A 24,757-nucleotide genomic window follows, 5' to 3' on the forward strand; every position below is an offset into this window, starting at 1 on the left:
CAGTGTGACTGTAGTGATTGGAAGTGGGTGACTGTGGGCAGTGCGACTGTAGTAGTCTGAAGTGAGTGACTGAGGGCAGTGTGACTGTAGTGGTCTGAAGTGGGTGACTGTGGGCAGTGTGACTGTAGTGATCTGAAGTAGGTGACTGTGGGCAGTGTGACTGTAGTAGTCTGAAGTGGGTGACTGTGGCCAGTGTGACTGTAGTAGTCTGAAGTGGGTGACCGTGGGCAGTGTGACTGTAGTGGTCTGAAGTGGATGACTGTGGGCAGTGTGACTGTAGTGGTCTGAAGTGGGTGACTGTGGGCAGTGTGACTGTAGTGATTGGAAGTGGGTGATTGTGGGCAGTGCGACTGTAGTAGTCTGAAGTGAGTGACTGTGGGCAGTGTGACTGTAGTGGTCTGAAGTGGATGACTGTGGGCAGTGTGACTGTAGTGGTCTGAAGTGGGTGACTGTGGGCAGTGTGACTGTAGTGATTGGAAGTGGGTGATTGTGGGCAGTGCGACTGTAGTAGTCTGAAGTGAGTGACTGTGGGCAGTGTGACTGTAGTGATTGGAAGTGGGTGATTGTGGGCAGTGTGACTGTAGTGATGTACAGTTATACAAGGGTGGTACAGGAAATTAAGTATTGCTGCAACTCTCTCCTACTTCCAGACCGGCGATGACCTCCTCTCAATACTCAGTTCTTTTTCACTGTGGATGTAAATACAAATTTAAGAATGGATTAAGATGCACTCAATGTTTCCCATGATTCCTTGCATTCATTGGCTGTTACTGTATTTACTTGATTAGAGGCCCCATCCTAAATTTGCATCCTGCTCAGGAAAAAAGTAAGAGTTCATAGCACACGCCCCAAGCTTAAACCCACGAGCGATTAATAACCACGGCCTATATTAAAAACCACGGCCTATATTAATAACCACGGCCTATATTAATAACCACGGCCTATATTAAAAACCACGGCCTATACAACAGTTTTCCCTCAATATTTAAGGAGGTCCATCTTTGTGGAAAAGTGTCCAGCAAAGCTTTTCTTTCTCCCTCCAATTCCTCTCCTCAAGACGGTGACTCATGGTGCGGGATGGTTTCACGGGTTGCCCTCCCGTAACTTATTGAAGTGGCTGTTCTCCAATTATGAGCCTGGACATTCAGTGTCCACAGGCTAATCAACCACAGAGGACATCATGACAAAGCCTGACCCAGTTCTCCATGATGCTCACTTCTCGCAAAGGTCACTGGATAACGCTAAGGAGCAGGAAACTGGACTGATATTTATTTATTTGTTTTTTAGATTCCACTCCCACCCTCAACCACAACATAACTACAAAAACAACAAATTGTATTTATATAGCACCATTAACATAGCAAAACATCCCAAGGCACTTCACAGGAGCATATTCAGATAAAATTTGACACCGAGCCACAGAATGAGATATTAGGACAGGTGACCAAAAGCTTGGTCAAGGAGGTAGGCTTTAAGGAGCGTATTAAAGGAGGAGAGAGAGGTGGAGAGACGGAGAGGTTTAGGGAGGGAATTCCAGAGCTTAAGCTGAAGGCACGGCCACCAATGGTGGAGCAAAGGAAATCGGGGATGCCTTAAGTTTCGTATCTTCATCCCCATCACAGACCAAGCATCAAACCTGGGATCGGCATGGCTCAGTACAGCACTTGGGCATTAAGAACATAAGAGAGAGAACATAAGAGAAATTCGAGCCTGCTCCGCCACTCAATGAGATCACGGCTGATTTGATTCTGGCCTCAACTCCACTTTCCCACCCTTTCCCCATATCCTTTGACCCCTTGCTGATCAAAAATTTGTCTAACTCAGCCTTGAATGTATTCAATGACTCAGACTCCACAGCTTTTTGAGGCAAAGAATTCCAAAGGTTCACAACCCTGAGAGAAGAAATTTCTCCTCATCTCCGTCTTAAACGGGCGACCCCTTATTCTGAGACAATGCCATCTAGTTTTAGATTCCCCTATGAGGAGTAACATCCTCTCAGCATCTACCCTATCGAGCCCCCTCAGAATCTTATATGTTTCAATAAGATCTCCTCTCATTCTTCTAAACTCCAATGAGTATAGACCCAACCTGTTCAATCTTTCCTCATAAGACAACCCTTCCATACCCGGAATCAACCTAGTGAACCTTCTCTGAACTGCCTTCAATGCATGTATATCCTTCCTTAAATAAGGGCACCAAAACTGTATGCAGTACTCCAGGTGTGGTCTCACCAGCTCCCTGTACAGTTGTAGCATGACTTCCCTGCTTTTATACTCCATCCCCCCAGAAATAAAGGCTAATATTCCATTTGCCTTCCGGATTACCTGCTGCACCTGTATGTTGACTTCTTGTGTTTCATGTATGAGGACACCCAGATCCCTCTGCACAGCAGCATTCTGAAGTCTTTCTCCATTTATATATATTTTTTTATTCTTCCTACCAAAGTGGATGACTTCACATTTTCCTACATTATACTCCTGTCAATTTTTTGCCCATTCGCTTAACCTGTCAATATCCCTTTGCAGACACTTTGTGTCCTCCTCACAGCTTACTTTTCCACCTATCTTTGTATCATCAGCAAATTTGGCCACAAGACACTCTGTTCCTTCATCCAAGTCATTGATATATATTGTAAATAGTTGAGGCCCCAGCACTGATCCCTGTGGCACCCCACTAGTTACAGATTGCCATTTTGAAAATGACCCTTTTATCCCGACTCTTTGTTTTCTGTTAGTTAGCCAATCCTCTATCCGTGTTAATATATTATCCCCAACACCATGAGCTCTTATCTTGTGCAGTAACCTTTCATGTGGCAGTTTATCGAATGTCTTTTAGAAATCCAAATACACTACATTTACCGGTTCCCCTTTATCCACCCTGCTCGTTACTTCCTCAGAGAACTCTAATAAATCTGTCAAACACAATTTCCCCTTCATAAAACCATGTTGACTCTCCTTGATTTTATTTTGAGTCTCTAAGTGTCCTGCTACTATTTCCTTAATAATGGATTCTAGCATTTTCCCTATGACAGATGTTAGGCTAACTGGCCTATAATTACCTGCTTTCTGTCTCACTCCTTTCTTGAATAAGGGTGTTACATTTGCGGTTTTCCAATCCATTGGGACCTTTCCAGAATCTAGTGAATGTTGGAAGATTACAACCAATGCATCCACTATCTCTGTGGCCACTTCCTTTAAGACCCTCTTATGCAAACCATCAGGTCCAGGGGACTTGTCAGCCTGCAGACCCATTCGTTAGCCTAGTACTTTGTCTCTAGTGATAGTGATTGTTTTTAGTTCCTCCCTCCCCTTTGCCCCTTGATTATCTACTATTATTGGTATTGATATTGCTATTAAACTGACATTGCTAATCGGCCACCCATTATGGAAACCGCCCGACTTTTGTTTCCATTAGGGATGGAAATCAGACGGATTCTACAGTGGGTGGCCAATTCACAATGCCAGTTTAACGCCAGTACGGCAAGTTGAAACCATACCCCATATTGCATTGAATCTCCATATACAGCAGCTCTGTGTTGTACAAGGTGATTTACCTGTTAGGTGTCATCTGTGGTTCAGTGGGTAGCACTCTTGCTTCTGAGTTAGAAGATTGTGGGCTCAAGTCCCACTCCAGAGACTTGAGCACATGATCCAGGCTGACACCTCAGTGCAGTGCTGAGGGTGTACTGCACTCGGAGGTGCTGCCTTTTGGATGAGTTGCAAAAGTGAGGACCCGTCTGCCCTCTCAGGTGGATGTAAAAGATTCTACGGCACTATTTGGAAGAAGAGCAGGGGAGTTCTCTCCAGTGTCCTGGCCAATATTTATCCCTCAATCAGCATCACTAAACAGATTATCTGGTCATTATCACATTGCTATTTGTGGGATCTTGCTGTGCACAAATTGGCTGCTGTGTTTTCTACAGTACAACAGTGACTACACTTCAAAAGTACTTGTGAAGCGCTTTGGGACATCCTGAGGTCGTGAAAGGTGCTATATAAATGCAAGTTCTTTCTTTTTCTTTTATCTTCAGCTCATTGCCTACAGCCATATGAAGAATTTTTGGTTTCATTAAAAAGATCTTTTTTTTCTTCTCAATTTTCTCCTCTCTTCTACAAGCACAGATTCTTGTTGGGACAAGGCTCCCAAGCTGTAAAGCATTGTGGGATGTCCTGAGGTCGTGAAAGAGGAATGCCAACCCTCCAAGATTGTCCTAAAATCTCCAGGAATTAAAAATTAATCTCCTGGACACTGCTGTGAGCAACCTGGGAGAAAAATCTACAGGTTATTAACAAAAAAATGTGTTTTTAAAAAATTTTCTTTGAACAATTTTGTTTATTCGTTATAAAAATATTGGACATGGGGGAAAAAGGCTGTTTGACTGGCCTTTTGGACATGGGAGGTGAAACCTCCAGGAATACATCCAAACTCAGTTGGCAACTTTACGTGAAAGGTGCTATATAAATGCAAGTCTTTCTTTTCTGTTCAACTACCGGAGGAAATTTGCGGGAAGATGAACAAAAATCTCAACATAGATTGCTTGTGCCACGACTGGACACCAGAGGCGGGATTTTAGCATGGAGCTGGGAATTGAGCGGGTAGACGCTCGAGTGGGAAATCCGGAAATGGATTGAGTGCATCGGAATCTGTGATCGCAACTCAATTGAAGGCAATTAATTTTGCTTCTGGGTTTCCTGCACGACAGCCAGGCAGATTGACAGGCTAGCTGCTTGTTGGAAGGCAACGCAGCAGGGAATTAGAGAAGAGGGAGGGAGGGCGAGATCATGGGCTGTGGAGGACATGGTGGTGGTGGTGGGGGGGTGTTGCTGTGGAGAAGATCGCCAGCTCGGAGGTGATTGAGTTGCAGAAGATCGGAGCCACGCAGAAGGTTGGAGGTTGGGAGGAATCGGAGGTAGGGAGGGGGGTCTCTCATCAGGGGGGTCTCCCATCGGAGGGGGGTTCTTCCATCAGGATTGGGCTCTCTCATCGGTAGGGGGTCTCCCAACAAGGGTGGGATCTCCCAACTTGGGGGGGGGGGGGGGTAGTCTCCCAACTAGGGGTTCTCCCAATGTGGGGGGTCTCCCAACCGGGCAGTGGGGGTCTCCCATCGGGGGGTGGGGTCGGCCGATTGCGGGGGTCTGATGGCAGCAGGTTAGCTTGTTGGCCCTGGAGGGAGCACTCCTGCTCCTCCTGGCCCACAAGCAGTGCTATAAAGGCACTTACGCCATGGATCTGGCCCTTCTCACCTCCTTTCACCTGATGTGATTCAAGAGCCACGGGAAAGTCGTCCTGGAGGTGTTAAATGTAAAAGGTGAGTAACATTCAATAAAAAAAACCTCCCATAACTATTTCAATGAGGTAAATTGCCCCATTAATGATCCATCTGCCTGCATTAAGTGGCGATGGGACTTCAGGGTTTCTGTTGTGCACGCGCCTGGGTTAAACCCAGAAGTGGGCGTGTTGGAGCCTGGATGTGGTCCCGCTCCAAAAACTGACTATTTTTACTGCCCGCCTGCCCCCCCCCAACCCCCCATTCTTGGGGGGTAAAATTACCCGCCCCAAGTAACTAAAATTCCGTGATTTTGACGAATGCCGATTGGCTTCTTGAACAAATGTCTGGCTGGCGGTAACGTGAAATAAATGGAAGTTAGCAGGAGCAAAGTGGCGACTGCTTTCATGCCTTTTTAGTGGAGCGTAAGAGGGGCTTGAATTGGGGACAGTGGATCAGATGAAAACCGTAGCCTTGACTCCTGAATCACACACACAAAGCCCCAAGCTTCCTGTTCGCATTGTTTGTGAGGGATAACTGCAGTCCTGCTCCAGCGAGGTTACCTGGCCTCTTAAAAAACGTGAATCAACCTACGCACAAAGACCTGGGCTTGATCCAGCTGGATTTCTTTTCCGATTGCTTTGCTTAGGAATTCTCGGAGTTGGGGCCAGGTTTCCTTGCCTCATGGCTTCCATCCTTTTATTCATGGGATATGCCCAAGTCTCACAATGCTTTTAAAAAAAAAATTCTCTCTCTCTACCGCTCTTAAAATATATATTCTTATTCTAAGAAGGAGGATGAAACAGGATTAATATGACAGATTGAACTGCGAGATGGGTAAGTGAGGCCGGCTTAACGTCAGCCTTTTGCTTTTGTTGTATTCCGTGAGGGAAATTCATCATTCTGTCATTTAGTCAAAAGGAGCCTCAACAAAAGGTTCTTTCTCTCCCCTCCTCTCTCTCTCTCTCTGTTAAGGATTTATGCGTCTGCATGCAGAGAGCACTCAGTAGGCAACCACAAAACACTCCTCTGTTATGAATACTGATTGTATTATTACTGGGGCCTGCATTAATCAATCGTGAAAGTACCAAGGTAAAATTTAGTCTCAACAGAGATGGAATTTGCTGCTGAGAATTGGACCTTGTACATCCAATAAATGAGGGTCTAATAATTGTACTGAATTCTGGGTGGGGGCAGGGGAATCTTACTAGTAGCTGAGGACATTGGGCAAAAACAATGAGCTGAAAAGCTTCATCTCCTTTCCCCCTCCCACCACCACCAATTCACCCACCCAAACTTGGCAATCAGGCTGGGTAAATGTGAGGTGCCCTTGTTTGAGGCTCAGAGAGGTAGCGGCAATGTGGAAAGAAAGTGGCCTTGGCACCATGCCCGCGTTGCCATGCTGAAGGAAGCTTACGGGAATCATACCGGGGTGGGGGGGGGAGTGGGGGTCGAGGCAGTCTCTGACTCAATGGGCATCACTTACTGCTGCGGACTGTTAAGTAAGGGTCCCAAGTTGTGAGTTGTAAAAGTCCTTTAGCTCTTTGAATAGTTTCACTCAGGCCAAGGTTCTGTCTCAGTCACGTGGGACCGTGAGTAAGAAACTATTCCATGGGAAAGCGGGCGGGAGATCCCTTGGAGAGATGACACCGAGCCAAAATATGTTCAAGGGGCTTTCACCAAGGCATCTTACCAACATAGTGAAGATGTTTGATGAGGCAGCCATGCACTCACCTCATGACCTTTCCTCTTTGAATATGGAAAGCTAGAGGCATAAAGATGAGGTCCTGAGCCGAGCTTTGAAAACTCTTTTTTTTCAGGCAGTTTTTAAGGTGGCCCAATTCAAGATGGAGCATCGGTTACTTCACAAGGATCATATGTACATAGAATTTGTGAGATCTCCATCTTCTACCAAGCTTGGTGGCCTTTGCTGAGGTGGAGGTCTAAAAGGAGTCTGCTATCCAGACACACTCACGCTCTGACCATGTTTTGGAAATATGCTATTATTAATGCCACCAAGAGTTGTTAATCCTTCTTAATAATAACTTCCACAATGATTTGGGCCCGAGTGTGACTGAACATGCAAGCTTTATTGTAGACACAAGAACAACGTACTAATACGGTTATACCAAACAACAAGTATTTATATAACAATGTTCTAATACAGTTATAATATAGTTATAATAATAGTTATATCAAATAAACAAGGATGGTACAACCTGTCCCTAGGAAGTTTCAGGCCTGGTATCGTAGGGTGTATGGGCCTCCGTCACCCCGGAAGCTGCTTCTAACTTTTAGACAGTGCCTCAGTTTATATATCTTTCTAAAGCATATTTGCTTCTGGTAGCTTAACCCCATTAGTCCCATGATGTCATCTGTCCCGGACATCTCCCTCCACCCCCCCCCCCCGCCTTGCAGGGTGCCCATTGTTCCAGACATCGTTGTCCATTCTATGGTGTTAACTGTTGTCCATTCTATTTATCTTATGTAAGGAATCTTACAACACCAGGTTATAGTCCAACTGTTTTATTTGAAAATCACAAGCTTTCGGACGCTTTCTCCTTCGTCAGGTGAGTGTGGGATTCCATGGAAGGTTACCGCATTTATCTTATGAGGGAGGGACATGCCCTTATCTTTCTGTGTATTTGGATTGTTCGGATGCAGACATTCAAGATGTCTCATCCTGCATATGCCAATCACGAAAGTTACCTAATTAACTGAACAAAGCTCCTGCAATTAATATAACAGGATTAGTCTGTGTCCTGAGTCTTTGATTATGCCTTGGGACGTTTTGTTATCTGTTTCTGACAATTGGTCTTCAGTGTGTCTGTTTCACAATTGTAAACAATTTTACAACACCAAGTTATAGTCCAACAAATTTATTTTAAATTCCACAAGCTTTCGGAGGCTTCCTCCTTCCTCAGGTGAATGGTGTGGAAATATTCACCTGAGGAAGGAGGAAGCCTCCGAAAGCTTGTGAATTTAAAATAAAATTGCTGGACTATAACTTGGTGTTGTAAAATTGTTTACAATTGTCAACCCCAGTCCATCACCGGCATCTCCACATCATGTCTGTTTCACAGTTTTATCGTCTCTGCAACATTCTTAAACACTCTGACTGATGTTAGGCATATCATTTCCTGTGGGATGCTTGCTGCCTTTGTATTCTCACAGACACAAGGCTTCGCATTTTTAGCCCAGCAACTAAAGCTTTGCAGGATGGGATACATGACTGTGACTTGGTCTAGAAATCGTATTTCTTACACGGTGGAAGTGGAACTAGCTGGGTCTGTCACACATTTTTCGCCTTGAACCTTGCCCAATCACTTTCTTGCTGCCATGGCATATTGAATGTATTGTCCTGGATATTGTGTCTCCATTCATGTCAATGTAGAAAACTAGCAAAACAAGCCCAGAAAAATGGACAGCTTCAAAAGGCTTTTATTTGAGGCCTGTGGTATGTGGAAAGAAGTAGTTACACCGAAACTGGAGGGGGACACAGGTTTGTCAGAACTTAAGTTGTAGATGCACCCACCTTCCCATCAGGAAATAATCTCAGGTACATAAAAATAAAATCCCCCCCTATGATTTTCATCGCTCCACCATTGGCGGCCGTGCCTTCAGCTGTCTAGGCCCCAATATCTGGAGTTCTCTCCCTAAACCTCTCTCTCCACCTTTAAGATGCTCCATAAAACCTACTTCTTTGACCAAGCTTTTGGTCACCTGTCCTAATATCTCCTTATGTAGTTCCTTGTTAACGCTGTGAAGCGCCTTGGGACGTTTTACTACGTTAAAGGTGCTATATAAATGCAAGCTGTGGTTGTGGTGGGAGATCAAGATGTATCTTCTAAGCAGTCTGCCCTGTCCTCCCAGAAATGTTTCTTTTGGCAATTTTAGTTGGTGCATTTTCTATCATTTAGGAGCTTTTTATAATTCTGCCTTTGTAGCCCAAAATAAATTGATCTGGGAAGGGTTACATTTTAAAATATGAAAATAAAGTAGATGCAACTTTACAGAAGGAAAAAAAGATTGCATTTATACAGCACCTTTCATGGCCTCAGGATGTCTCAAAGCGCTTTACAGCCAATGAAGTACTTTTGAAATGTAGTCACTGTTGTAATGTAGGAAACGCAGCAGTCAATGTGCGCACAGCAAGATCCCACAAACAGCAATGTAATAATGACCAGATAATCTGTTCCAGTGTTGTTGGTTGAGGGATAAAAATTGTCCAGGACACCAGGGAGAACTCCCCAGCTCTTCTTCGAAATAGTGTCATGGGGTCTTTTATGTCCACCTGAGAGGGCAGACAGAGCCTCCATTTAACATCTCAACCAAAAGAAGACAGTGCAGCGCTCCCTTAGTAACTGCACTGGAGTGTGGGCCTGGATTATGTGCTCAAGTCTCTGGAGTGGGGCTTGAACCCATGACCTGCTGACTCAGAAGTGAGAGTGTCACCCACTGAACCAAGGCTGACTCAGTGGAGCATCGGAATTAACAGAAGAGGCAGGTAGAACTTTGCAAATCAGGCAGGAAGAGGGAGGTAGAGCATCGGGAATCAGCAGGAAGAGACATGTGGAGCACTGGAAATCAGGCAGGAAGAGGGAAGTAGAGCATTGGGAATCAGCAGGAACAGACATGTGGAGCACTGGGAATCAGGCAGGAAGAGGGAAGTAGAGCATTGGGAATCAGCAGGAAGAGACATGTGGAGCACTGGGAATCAGGCAGGAAGAGAGAGGTAGAACATCGGGAATCAGCAGGAACAGACATGTGGAGCACTGGGAATCAGCAGGAAGAGACATGTGGAGCACTGGGAATCAGCAGGAAGAGGGAAGTAGAGCATTGGGAATCAGCAGGAAGAGACATGTGGAGCACTGGAAATCAGGCAGGAAGAGAGAGGTAGAACATCGGGAATCAGCAGGAACAGACATGTGGAGCACTGGGAATCAACAGGAAGAGACATATGGAGCACTGGGAATCAGGCAGGAAGAGACATGTGGAGCACTGGGAATCAGGCAGGAAGAGACATGTGGAGCACTGGGAATCAGGCAGGAAGAGACATGTGGAGCACTGGGAATCAGGCAGTAAGAGGGAGATGGAGCGTTGGGAATCAAGCAGGGAGATGGAGCACTGGGAATCAGGCAGAGAAAGGGAGGTAGAGCATTGGGAATCAGGCAGGCAAGCTGTTTGAGAGAGGAATTGAGAGTTGGGTGGGCGGGAAGGGAGAGGCAAATACAATATACCACAAGGTTCCTTGCTCAAAACTCTCATTCAAGTCAACACTTGAGTCCATAGGCGATACAGTGGTAATGTGACAAGTGCCATCATGACAGAGAGGGGACCTTCATCCCTCCAGCTGGGTTTGGATTTGAGCCCTAATTCTAGAATTGAATGAACACTGTTTTAACATATGATATTATTGCCACCCTACTGTTTGGCTCAGTGCCCTGTTATCCTAAGTACATAAACCATTTCAGTCACAGCACACAGCCTTCCATACTATGTATTAAATGTCACCAAGGATCTATGGGTTAAAGGGTTTGGCGTGCCCCCAATGTCTCACGCAATTGTCCGATTCCCTTTTAGTGGCTGGCTTCGGAAGTCGTCTCACCGAGGGAACCGTAGCAGCCGGACAGGCGCACCTTCATGCACCAAATCAGCTGGAAACAGATATACCAAAAGGGATTTCTGCTGAAGGTAAGTGATGGCAGAACCAGTGGGGGTGGGTTGCAGAGGGGGGAGGTGGCAGGTTAGGTGTGGCCCCTTTGATAGTAACAAAGCAGTACTTTGAGAAACGTCAATGGAGGATCTACAATGAACCATTTAGGTGACACAGTCTCACTGCTTCCATTCCAGAGCGGAGGCTCTGACCATCATTTTCGAATCTTCTCTGGCTACAGGCATGGTGCCGGAGGATTGGAGGATTGCTAATGTTGTACCGTTGTTTAAAAAGAGAGAAAAGGATAGACTGAGTAATTACAGGCCAGTCAGTCTAACCTCGATGGTGGGCAAATTATTGGAATCAATTCTGAAGGACAACAGAAATCGTCATTTAGAAAGGTACGGATTAATCAAGGGCAGTCAGCATGGATTTGTTAAGGGAAGGAATTTTTTGAGGAGGTAACAAGGAGGGTCGAAGAGGGTAACGCGTTTGATGTAGTGTACATGGATTTTAGCAAGGCTTTTGACAAGATCCCACATGGCAGACTGGTCAGAAAAGTAAAAGCTCATGGGATCCAAGGGAAAGTGGCAAGTTGAATCCAAAATTGGCTCAGTGGCAGGAAGCAAAGGGGAATGGTCGGGTGTTTTTGTGACTGGAAGGCTGTTTCCAGTGGGATTCCACAGGGCTCAGTACTAGATCTCTTGCTTTTTGTGGTATATATTAATGATTTAGATCTAAATGTAAGGAGCATGATTAAGAAGTTTGCAGATGATACAACAATTGGCCATGTGGTTGATAGTGAGGAAGGAAGCTGTAGACTGCGGGAAAATATCAATGGACTGGTCAGGTGGGCAAAAAAAGTGACAAATGGAATTCAATCCAGAGAAGTGTGAGGTAATATATTTGGGGAGGGCAAACAAGGCAAGGGAATACACAATAAATGGGAGGATACTGAGAGGTGTAGAGGAACAGAGGGACCTTGGAGTGCATGTCCACAGATCCCTAAATGTAGCAGGACAGGTAGATAAGGTGGTTAAGAAGGCATACAGGGTACTTTCCTTTATTAGCCGAGGCATAGAATATAAGTGCAGAGAGGTTATGCTAGAACTGTATAAAACACTAGTTAGACCACAGCTTGAGTACTGCGTACAGTTCTGGTCACCACATTACAGGAAAGATGTGATTGCACTAGAGAGGGTACAGAAGAGATTTATGATGATGTTTGCCAGGGCTGGAGAATTTTAGCTATGAGGAAAGATTGGATAGGCTGGGGTTGATTTCATTGGAACAGAGGAGGCTGAGGGGTGATTTAATTGAGGTGTATAAAATTATGAAAGGCTTAGATAGAGTGGATAAGGAGGTCCTATTTCCCTTAGCAGAGGGGTCAGTGACCAGGGGGCATAGATTTAAAGTAACTGGTAGAAGGATTAGAGGGGAGCTGAGGAGATTTTTTTTATCCAGACAGTGGTGGGGGTCTGGAACTCAGTGCCTGAAAGGGTGGTAGAGGCAGAAACCCTCAACTCATTTAAAAAGCATTTGGACGTGCTCAACTCATTTAAAAAGCATTTGGACGTGCTCTTGAAGTGCCGTAACCTACAGGGCTACGGACCAAGTGCTGGAAAGTGGGATTAAGCTGGATAGCTCTTTCTCGGCCGGCACAGACACGATGGGCTGGATGGCCTCCTTCTGTGCTATAACTTTCCATGATTCTATGATTTCACATCAGCTGTGCATAAACACAACCAGTGGGCAACTGGCTGATACGGTGAGTTAAACAATGGCCTTTCATTTCTGGGACTCACGTTCAATCCAGCCTAAGCTGATGTGATGAAAGTTTCCTCTTTCTGCTGGCTGTAAGATTTCTATGCGAAATGGACAGCAGGGCTATTGACCGGGGCATACATTAGAAGCAGTCCGGAGCATTTCAAAGCCTGGATATGAGCCACCACTTCCTATCTGAATAAGGTCACGCAGCTCCAGTTAGGAACATAGGAACAGGAGGAAGCCATTCAGCCCCTCGAGCCCCATTCAGTTAGATCATGGCTGATCTGTATCTTAACTCCATTTACACGCCTTGGTTCCATAAGTCTTATATGCTTACTTAACAGAAATCCATTGATCTCAGTTTTGAAATTTTCAATTGGCCCCTAGCTTCGACAGCTTTTTGGGGAAGAGAGTTCCAGATTTTTATTATTCTCTGTGACGAAGTGCTTCCTGACATCACCCCTGAAAGGCCTAGCTCTAATTTTAAGGTTATGCCCCCTTGTTCTGGACTCCCCCACCAGAGGAAATAGTTTCTCTCTATCTACCCTATCAACTCCTTTAATCATCTTGAACACCTGGATTAGATCACCCCTTAATCTTCTATACTCAAGGGAATACAGGCCTAGTCTATGCAACCTGTGCTCATAATTTAACCCTGATATTACTATGGTGGGTCTGCGCTGCACCCCCTCCAAAGCCAATATATTCTTCCTGGGGTGCGTTGCCCAGAACTGAACACAGTATTCCAGTTGGGGTCTAACCAGAGCTCTCTAAAGCTGTAACATAATTTCCAACCCTTTGTATTTCAGCCCTCTTGAGACAAAGGCCAATATTCCATTAACCTTTCTAATTATTTTTTGGACCTGTCCATTAACTTTTAGTGATTTCTGCACTTGGACCCCTAAATCTCTCTGTTCCTCCACAATTCCTAGCTTCTTGCCATTTAGAAAATACTCTGATCGATCTTTCTTAGGTCCAAAGTGGATGACCTCACACTTCCCCACATTGCACCAGTGTGACTTTTTCCTTTACTCGCATAACCATTTGACTGATGTTACCAATTTAGTGACAGCTTGTACAAGATCACCCTTGTACTGTGAGCTCACACCTACTAGGAACTAGGTTGAGACTGTCCCAAACTTCTTTTGCATAACCCCCAACAGTATCTTATAGATCAGAAGGATGCAGGAGTATCCAGGGGGAAGGTGAGATGCTGTTCTTGACGTGTGCATTAAGTTTGGTTGAAATAATGCAAGAAATCAAAGGTCGGAGTGAGAATTTGAAGGGGGGGGTGGGGGAAAGGGTAAACTGCCGAGCCACAGGGAGGTCAGAATCGAGCTTGCCAAAGTAAGAAGTGGTACAGATTAAAAAGAACTGCAAACGCTGAAAATCGGAACTAAAACCAGAAAATGCAGTAGGTCCGACAGCATCTGAAGGAAGAAGGAGATGAGACAGGCTTCCACTTGACTTTGTCTCCTCTCACTGGTTCTCTGCAGTTTTGGATGGAACCTTCAGCAGAATTGGAAATCCAGGGCCTTTAAAGGACTTTCTTTTTTGTTGACTCTCACTCTCACATTCCAATTTCAGGAATATTGCAGGAGCGGACATATTCTATTTTGGCAAGGGGTTTCTGTATCAGCAAAGGGGGCTGAACACTGTCTTTAGAGGCAGCAGACATTTTATTATTTTGGGGTGGAAGCGGGTTAGACTTCTAACTGCACTGAGAGGACAGTATGTTGCTGGAATAGGGGGCAACAGTGCAATGAGAGGGTCTCAGGACTGATGCCTGCCATAAGTATCTTATTCCATTTCATTTCATACTACCATAGAACTTCGATGATCACAGTGCTAACTGGCTGTGGCCATCTTGAGCCAATGGAATGGTGAAGCCTGCAGCAACATTATACAAGATGTTGTTATATTGGACTCACCGGCAGGTACTTGCTGCATCTTAAGAAAATACTCATGAATAAGGATTTTAAAAGCCTTCCCTGGAGAGCTACTTTAACATAACATGACTCCACTAATTATTTATTCAAGCAAGTGCCAACAGCAATATTGAAGGAGCTTTGTGATGCTCTTAATTGAAGCAGCTGGTACAATATAGTAAATGAATTAGATAGACAGCTCAGAGAGCAGACACTGAGCTGCCTGTGTGTCAGAGTCACTGTAAGCACCATTGTAATAATAAGGAGGCTCCATTACTAATAGGATGAGATCCATCAAAAGTCTGTATTAATAGATTCCATTACTAACAATGACCATATCCACAGTCTGTATTAATAGATTCCATTACTAACAATGACCATATCCACAGTCTGTATTATTGATTCCATTACTAACAGTGACCATATCCACAGTCTGTATTAATAGATTCCATTACTAACAATGACCATATCCACAGTCTGTATTAATAGATTCCATTACTAACAGTGACCATATCCACAGTCTGTATTAATAGATTCCATTACTAACAGTGACCATATCCACAGTCTGTATTAATAGATTCCATTACTAACAATGACCATATCCACAGTCTGTATTAATAGATTCCATTACTAACAATGACCATATCCACAGTCTGTATTAATAGATTCCATTACTAACAATGACCATATCCACAGTCTGTATTAATAGATTCCATTACTAACAGTGACCATATCCACAGTCTGTATTAATAGATTCCATTACTAACAGTGACCATATCCACAGTCTGTATTAATAGATTCCATTACTAACAATGACCATATCCACAGTCTGTATTAATAGATTCCATTACTAACAGTGACCATATCCACAGTCTGTATTAATAGATTCCATTACTAACAGTGACCATATCCACAGTCTGTATTATTGATTCCGTTACTAACGGTGACCATATCCACAGTCTGTATTAATAGATTCCATTACTAACAGTGACCATATCCACAGTCTGTATTAATAGATTCCATTACTAACAATGACCATATCCACAGTCTGTATTAATAGATTCCATTACTAACAATGACCATATCCACAGTCTGTATTAATAGATTCCATTACTAACAGTGACCATATCCACAGTCTGTATTAATAGATTCCATTACTAACAATGACCATATCCACAGTCTGTATTAATAGATTCCATTACTAACAATGACCATATCCACAGTCTGTATTAATAGATTCCATTACTAACAATGACCATATCCACAGTCCGAATTAATAGATTCCATTACCAACAATGACCATATCCACAGTCTGTATTAATAGATTCCATTACCAACAATGACCATATCCACAGTCTGTATTAATAGATTCCATTACTAACAGTGACCATATCCACAGTCTGTATTAATAGATTCCATTACTAACAATGACCATATCCACAGTCTGTATTAATAGATTCCATTACTAACAGTGACCATATCCACAGTCTGTATTAATAGATTCCATTACTAACGGTGACCATATCCACAGTCTGTATTAATAGATTCCATTACTAACATTGACCATATCCACAGTCTGTATTAATAGATACCATTACTAACAGTGACCATATCCACAGTCTGTATTAATAGATTCCATTACTAACAGTGACCATATCCACAGTCTGTATTAATAGATTCCATTACTAACAATGACCATATCCACAGTCTGTATTAATAGATTCCATTACTAACAGTGACCATATCCACAGTCTGTATTAATAGATTCCATTACTTACAGTGACCATATCCACAGTCTGTATTAATAGATTCCATTACTAACATTGACCATATCCACAGTCTGTATTAATAGATTCCATTACTAACAGTGACCATATCCACAGTCTGTATTAATAGATTCCATTACTAACAGTGACCATATCCACAGTCTGTATTAATAGATTCCATTACTAACAATGACCATATCCACAGTCTGTATTAATAGATTCCATTACTAACAGTGACCATATCCACAGTCTGTATTAATAGATTCCATTACTTACAGTCACCATATCCACAGTCTGTATTAATAGATTCCATTACTAACAATGACCATATCCACAGTCTGTATTAATAGATTCCATTACTAACAATGACCATATCCACAGTCTGTATTATTGATTCCGTTACTAACAATGACCATATCCACAGTCTGTATTAATAGATTCCATTACTAACAATGACCATATCCACAGTCTGTATTAATAGATTCCATTACTAACAGTGACCATATCCGCAGTCTGTATTAATATATTCCATTACTATCAGTGACCATATCCACAGTCTGTATTAATAGATTCCATTACTAACAATGACCATATCCACAGTCTGTATTAATAGATTCCATTACTAACAATGACCATATCCACAGTCTGTATTATTGATTCCGTTACTAACGGTGACCATATCCACAGTCTGTATTAATAGATTCCATTACTAACAATGACCATATCCACAGTCTGTATTAATAGATTCCATTACTAACAGTGACCATATCCACAGTCTGTATTAATAGATTCCATTACTAACAATGACCATATCCACAGTCTGTATTAATAGATTCCATTACTAACAGTGACCATATCCACAGTCTGTATTATTGATTCCGTTACTAACAATGACCATATCCACAGTCTGTATTAATAGATTCCATTACTAACAGTGACCATATCCACAGTCTGTATTAATAGATTCCATTACTAACAATGACCATATCCACAGTCTGTATTAATAGATTCCATTACTAACAGTGACCATATCCACAGTCTGTATTAATAGATTCCATTACTAACAATGACCATATCCACAGTCTGTATTAATAGATTCCATTACTAACAATGACCATATCCACAGTCTGTATTAATAGATTCCATTACTAACAGTGACCATATCCACAGTCTGTATTAATAGATTCCATTACTAACAGTGACCATATCCACAGTCTGTATTAATAGATTCCATTACTAACAGTGACCATATCCACAGTCTGTATTATTGATTCCATTACTAACAATGACCATATCCACAGTCTGTATTAATAGATTCCATTACTAACAGTGACCATATCCACAGTCTGTATTAATAGATTCCATTACTAACAGTGACCATATCCACAGTCTGTATTAATAGATTCCATTACTAACAGTGACCATATCCACAGTCTGTATTAATAGATTCCATTACAACAGTGACCATATCCACAGTCTGTATTATTGATTCCGTTACTAACAATGACCATATCCACAGTCTGTATTAATAGATTCCATTACTAACAATGACCATATCCACAGTCTGTATTAATAGATTCCATTACTAACAGTGACCATATCCACAGTCTGTATTAATAGATTCCATTACTAACAATGACCATATCCACAGTCTGTATTAATAGATTCCATTACTAACAGTGACCATATCCACAGTCTGTATTATTGATTCCGTTACTAACAATGACCATATCCACAGTCTGTATTAATAGATTCCATTACTAACAGTGACCATATCCACAGTCTGTATTAATAGATTCCATTACTAACAGTGACCATATCCACAGTCTGTATTATTGATTCCGTTACTAACAATGACCATATCCACAGTCTGTATTAATAGATTCCATTACTAACAGTGACCATATCCACAGTCTGTATTATTGATTCCGTTACTAACAATGACCATATCCACAGTCTGTATCATTGATTCCGTTACTAACAATGACCATATCCACAGTCTGTATTAATAGATTCCATTACTAACAGTGACCATATCCACAGTCTGTATTATTGATTCCGTTACTAACAATGACCATATCCACAGTCTGTATTAATAGATTCCATTACTAACAGTGACCATATCCACAGTCTGTATTAATAGATTCCATTACTAACAGTGACCATATCCACAGTCTGTATTAATAGATTCCATTACTAACAGTGACCATATCCACAGTCTGTATTAATAGATTCCATTACTAACAATGACCATATCCACAGTCTGTATTAATAGATTCCATTACTAACAGTGACCATATCCACAGTCTGTATTAATAGATTCCATTACTAACGGTGACCATATCCACAGTCTGTATTAATAGATTCCATTACTAACAGTGACCATATCCACAGTCTGTATTAATAGATTCCATTACTAACAGTGACCATATCCACAGTCTGTATTAATAGATTCCATTACTAACAATGACCATATCCACAGTCTGTATTAATAGATTCCATTACTAACAATGACCATATCCACAGTCTGTATTAATAGATTCCATTACTAACAGTGACCATATCCACAGTCTGTATTAATAGATTCCATTACTAACAATGACCATATCCACAGTCTGTATTAATAGATTCCATTACTAACAGTGACCATATCCACAGTCTGTATTAATAGATTCCATTACTAACAGTGACCATATCCACAGTCTGTATTAATAGATTCCATTACTAACAATGACCATATCCACAGTCTGTATTAATAGATTCCATTACTAACAATGACCATATCCACAGTCTGTATTAATAGATTCCATTACTAACAGTGACCATATCCACAGTCTGTATTAATAGATTCCATTACTAACAGTGACCATATCCACAGTCTGTATTAATAGATTCCATTACTAACAGTGACCATATCCACAGTCTGTATTAATAGATTCCATTACTAACAGTGACCATATCCACAGTTTGTATTAATAGATTCCATTACTAACAATGACCATATCCACAGTCTGTATTAATAGATTCCATTACTAACAGTGACCATATCCACAGTCTGTATTAATAGATTCCATTACTTACAGTGACCATATCCACAGTCTGTATTAATAGATTCCATTACTAACAGTGACCATATCCACAGTCTGTATTAATAGATTCCATTACTAACAGTGACCATATCCACAGTCTGTATTAATAGATTCCATTACTAACAATGACCATATCCACAGTCTGTATTAATAGATTCCATTACTAACAGTGACCATATCCACAGTCTGTATTAATAGATTCCATTACTAACGGTGACCATATCCACAGTCTGTATTAATAGATTCCATTACTAACAGTGACCATATCCACAGTCTGTATTAATAGATTCCATTACTAACAATGACCATATCCACAGTCTGTATTAATAGATTCCATTACTAACAGTGACCATATCCACAGTCTGTATTAATAGATTCCATTACTAACAATGACCATATCCACAGTCTGTATTAATAGATTCCATTACTAACAATGACCATATCCACAGTCTGTATTAATAGATTCCATTACTAACAATGACCATATCCACAGTCTGTATTAATAGATTCCATTACTAACAGTGACCATATCCACAGTCTGTATTAATAGATTCCATTACTAACAGTGACCATATCCACAGTCTGTATTAATAGATTCCATTACTAACAGTGACCATATCCACAGTCTGTATTAATAGATTCCATTACTAACAGTGACCATATCCACAGTCTGTATTAATAGATTCCATTACTAACAATGACCATATCCACAGTCTGTATTAATAGATTCCATTACTAACAGTGACCATATCCACAGTCTGTATTAATAGATTCCATTACTAACGGTGACCATATCCACAGTCTGTATTAATAGATTCCATTACTAACAGTGACCATATCCACAGTCTGTATTAATAGATTCCATTACTAACAATGACCATATCCACAGTCTGTATTAATAGATTCCATTACTAACAATGACCATATCCACAGTCTGTATTAATAGATTCCATTACTAACAATGACCATATCCACAGTCTGTATTAATAGATTCCATTACTTACAGTGACCATATCCACAGTTTGTATTAATAGATTCCATTACTTACAGTGACCATATCCACAGTCTGTATTAATAGATTCCATTACTAACAATGACCATATCCACAGTTTGTATTAATAGATTCCATTCCTAACGGTGACCATATCCACAGTCTGTATTAATAGATTCCATTACTAACAATGACCATATCCACAGTCTGTATTAATAGATTCCATTACTAACAGTGACCACACCCAGTCTGTATTAATAAATAGATTCCATTACTTACAGTGACCACACCCAGTCTGTATTAATAAATAGATTCCATTACTTACAGTGACCATACCCAGTCTGTATTAATGAATAGATTCCATTACTAACAGTATGACCCATGCAAACCTGCAGAACAACAGCATTCTAAGCTGCCCCAGTTTGAACTATAGGTTCTAGAGCTACTGTTTGTAGGACAAAGGAGGCTCTGAGACGGTAGTGCCGCATAACATTACATAGAAAGAAAGACATGCATTTATACTTATAGTTATAGTCCAACAAATTTAAAATAAATTTGTTGGACTATAACTTGGTGTTGTAAAATTGTTTACAACACTTATAGGTGACAGACCAGAGACCAAAGGGTAGGTGTCAGCCATGGCTCAGTGGGTAGCACTCTCACTTCTGAGTCAGAAGGTTGTGGGTTTACGTCCCACTCCAGAGACTTGAGCACATAATCCAGGCTGACACTCCAGTGTGGTACTGGGGCATTGCAGCACTGCCGTCTTTTGAATGAGACGTTAAACCAAGGCCCCATCTGCCCTCTCAGCTGGATGTAAAAGATCCCTCGGCATTATTTCGAAGAAGAGCAGGGGAATTCTCCCAGGTGCCCTGGCCAACATTTATCCCTCAACCAACATCAATAAAAAAACAGATTATCTGGTCACTATCTAATTGCTTTTTGTGGGATCTTGCTGTGCACAAAATTGGCTGCTGCTTTTCCTACATTACAACAGTGACTATACTTGAAGAGTATTTCATTGGCTGTAAAGTGCTTTGAAGAGTCCTGAGGATATGAAAGGCGCTGTATAAATGCATGTCTTTCTATGCAATGTTATGCGGCACTACTGTCTCAGAGCCTCCTTTATCCTACAAACAGTAGTCCTAGAACCATCCGTACTTAAAATAGTTCTTATAGATTACAGAACACAAAACAAAATTACACTGTACATTAGATTCAGCAGAATCGAGAAAACTCTACAGCTCCCAGCCTCTTCCAGTTCTCCTACTTCTGTTGAACCTCGCCCTTTTATACTCACCTGGCTGGCGATGGTCTCCACCCATTCCAGGAGCAATTACCTCTTAAAAGGTGAGGTTCTTGAAGGGCTAATAACCTTACTCTGATATCAGGGCCCTCATCAGCCTGTGGCTGACATATCGGCCATCAATCACCTTGTTACTCATCCTTCCCCCATCCAGCAGAGAGCCATCGGCGAGTGACAAAAACCACTGGGTAACACGGACATTCTTTTCTTTGTTTGTCTGCATCACCCTGAGGAGCGCTTGATCGGTCACCAAGGGAAACTGGTGCCCCAGAAGGTAGTATCTTAAAGTTTCTACCACCCATTTAATTCACAGGCACTTCCTCTCCCTCAATTATTTGAGAGAGTACAGCTCCCAAACCCACCTCTGAAGCATTGGTCTGTAGAACGGATTTTTGGCTAAAGTCTGGGACCATGAGCACTGGATCATTACATAGCGCTTGGCTCAGGTCCCTGAAAGCAGCCTCCGCCTCAGGGTTTCACCATACCAGGGCTTGGTGCTTTTGCTTTAGTCAGGCTGGTAAGGAGGGGCTCAGGGAGCAAAGTCAGGAATAAATCGGCGGTAGTAACCGACGATACCCAGAAAGGCCCTGACCGGCTTCTTATTCACCGGCAGGGCGAGGCTTTTATAGCTTCAACTTTACTTGCCTGAGGCTTCACCACCCCGCCACTTACAGTGTACCCTAGGTATTTGGTCTTTTGACAACCCAATGTGGCACTTCTCTCGGTTTGCTGTGAGCCCAAATATCCTTAGGTAGTCTAATACAGCCTCTAGATAAATGGGAACCCCAGTCCATACTATTAGATGATTACATCATCCAAGTATGCTGCTGCTGCATTATGAGGCCTCAACACTTGGTCCATGCGTCTTTGGAAGGTGGCTGGGTCCCATGCAATCCAAATGACATGACGGTGTACTGATAGAGCCCCTCAGGAGCCGCGAAAGCAGTTTTCTCTTTCGCGAAATCTATTATAGGGATCTGCCAGTACCCTTTGGTAAGATCGAAGGTGGTAAAATAATTGGCTTTCCCCAATCTTTCAATCAACGTATCCACCCGGGTAAGCATTGAATTTAGATATCTCATTCAGTTTCTGAGAGCCATTACACAACTGTCAGTTGCCGTTGGGTTTCAGAACCAAAACAACGGGGCTACTCCATTCACCATGTAATTCTTCAATCACACCTAATTCCAACATCCCCTTAATCTCCTGGCTCACTTCCCTCTGTTTGGCTTCTGGGTGGCATCACCAGGACATGGCAGATCGCCCTCGTCCTCCCGGGTCGAGATGTGAATACATCTTGGTTTTGATCTACCATGTTCTGAGTCTGCCTATCCGGATCCTCAGCCAGTTCACTAGAGGTGAACTGTTCTTTGTAGTCAGGGCCCCCTAGCGATTTCTCCACCACCACGAGGGCCTCCCTCTCTCCGTGGCTTCAGGAGGTTCACGTGCTATATCTGTTCAGGCTTCCTTCTCTGAGGTTGCCTGATCTTATAGTTCACCAGGCCTACCGCCTCTATAAACTCACAAGGTCCCTGCCACCGTGCAAAGAGCTTGCTTTCAGGTGTGGAGACAAGGACCATAACTTGACCACAGCCTTTTTATTGTATTGGGCTCTCTGGTTTTCCTGCACCTTCTCTAAATGAGCCCTCACTATGGAAGTAACTGCCTCGATCCGCTCTCTCATCTTAACTACATGTTCAATAATATTTTTGGAGGAATTATTTTGTTCCTCCCATTCCTCTTTTGCGATGTTGAGGACTCCCCGAGGCTGCCACCCTGACAGCAGCTCAAACGGGGAAAACCTTATCGAGGACTGTGGCACCTCCCTGACTGCAAAGATGAGATATGGCAGTAAGGTATCCCAATTTCTGCAATCCTAATCCACAACCTTTTTTTAAACATATTCTTGAGAATTCTATTGAAACTCTCCACAAGGCTATCGGTTTGAGGATGGTACACGGAGGTCCTTAGACTCTTAATGTAGAGCTGGGTACAAAGGTCTTTCATCAGTTTGGACGCAAAGGTCCGTTAAGATCTCCTTTGGAATCCCTATCCTGGAGAACATTCTCACTAACTCGCCCCTATGGTTTTAGAGGTTGTATTCCTTAGTGGAATTGCCTGAGGACAGCTCGTGGCATAGTCAACGACTACTAAAATATATTGGTGTCCTCGCGCTGACCTCTCCAACGGTCCCACTAGGTCCATAGTGATCCTTTTGAAGGACACCTCAACTATTGGAAGAGGGACTAATGGAGTGTGATAGTGAGGTCTGGGTCCACACTGCTGACACTTTGGCCAGGAGGTACAGATCCGATGTACTTCTTCATACACCCCTGGCCAGAAGAACTGCCTCAACAGCCGCTCCAGAGTCTTCTCCGTCTCCAGGTGACCTCCGAATAGATGCTTGTGGCCGAGTCAAGGACTATCCCCCACGTGTCCATGGCTCCAGCAATTGCTTCACTTCCTCCCAACCCCCCTGAGTCACTCTGTACAGAAGGTCATTCTTCATTAGAGGACCTTTGTTTTCCCATCAACGGGGTGCCCATTTATCATTACCACCTCTTGCATCACATTTTGTAGGACTGGATCATTTGCCTGCTCCCGTTTAAAGTCTGAATTACACACATCCAGAGAGCTGTAAATTCTATGTAATTCTATGTAAAATCAGCTAACTCAGTGCAGATTGAACCAGGAACCCAACAGTACATATGGCTCAGTACCATAGCACCTGGGCAGCTCCATTTGCAACCCTGTGGGTACTCTACCCATTGCCCGTGCTGTTAAAGCAACTCCCATTCAATGTTTCTTTTTTTTTTGCGAGGCCTCACCGGTGGGATTAGCATTCCTAATTTGGAGTTAAGAATCAGATCAGATCAGCCAGGATCTAATTGAATGACGGAACAAGCTCAAAGGGCTGAATGGCCTCCTCCTGTTCCTTTTTTTTCATTCGTTCACGGGATGTGGGCGTCGCTGGCAAGGCCGGCATTT

General features: G+C 42.6%; 1 protein-coding gene across 1 annotated transcript in view; it reads left to right on the forward strand.

The window, feature by feature from the left end:
• Positions 1-6,099: 6,099 nt before the first annotated feature.
• Positions 6,100-24,757, forward strand: part of ltk (leukocyte receptor tyrosine kinase) — a 114,445-nt gene continuing 95,787 nt past the window's right edge. Inside the window, exons 1-2 of the mRNA XM_067992159.1 lie at positions 6,100-6,103; positions 10,850-10,960. Coding sequence (XP_067848260.1) covers positions 6,100-6,103; positions 10,850-10,960 — 115 coding nt within the window. The remainder of the gene's footprint in view (positions 6,104-10,849; positions 10,961-24,757) is intronic.

This window comes from Heptranchias perlo, chromosome 10, assembly GCF_035084215.1.
Source record: "Heptranchias perlo isolate sHepPer1 chromosome 10, sHepPer1.hap1, whole genome shotgun sequence".
In the NCBI taxonomy this organism is placed as follows: domain Eukaryota; kingdom Metazoa; phylum Chordata; class Chondrichthyes; order Hexanchiformes; family Hexanchidae; genus Heptranchias; species Heptranchias perlo.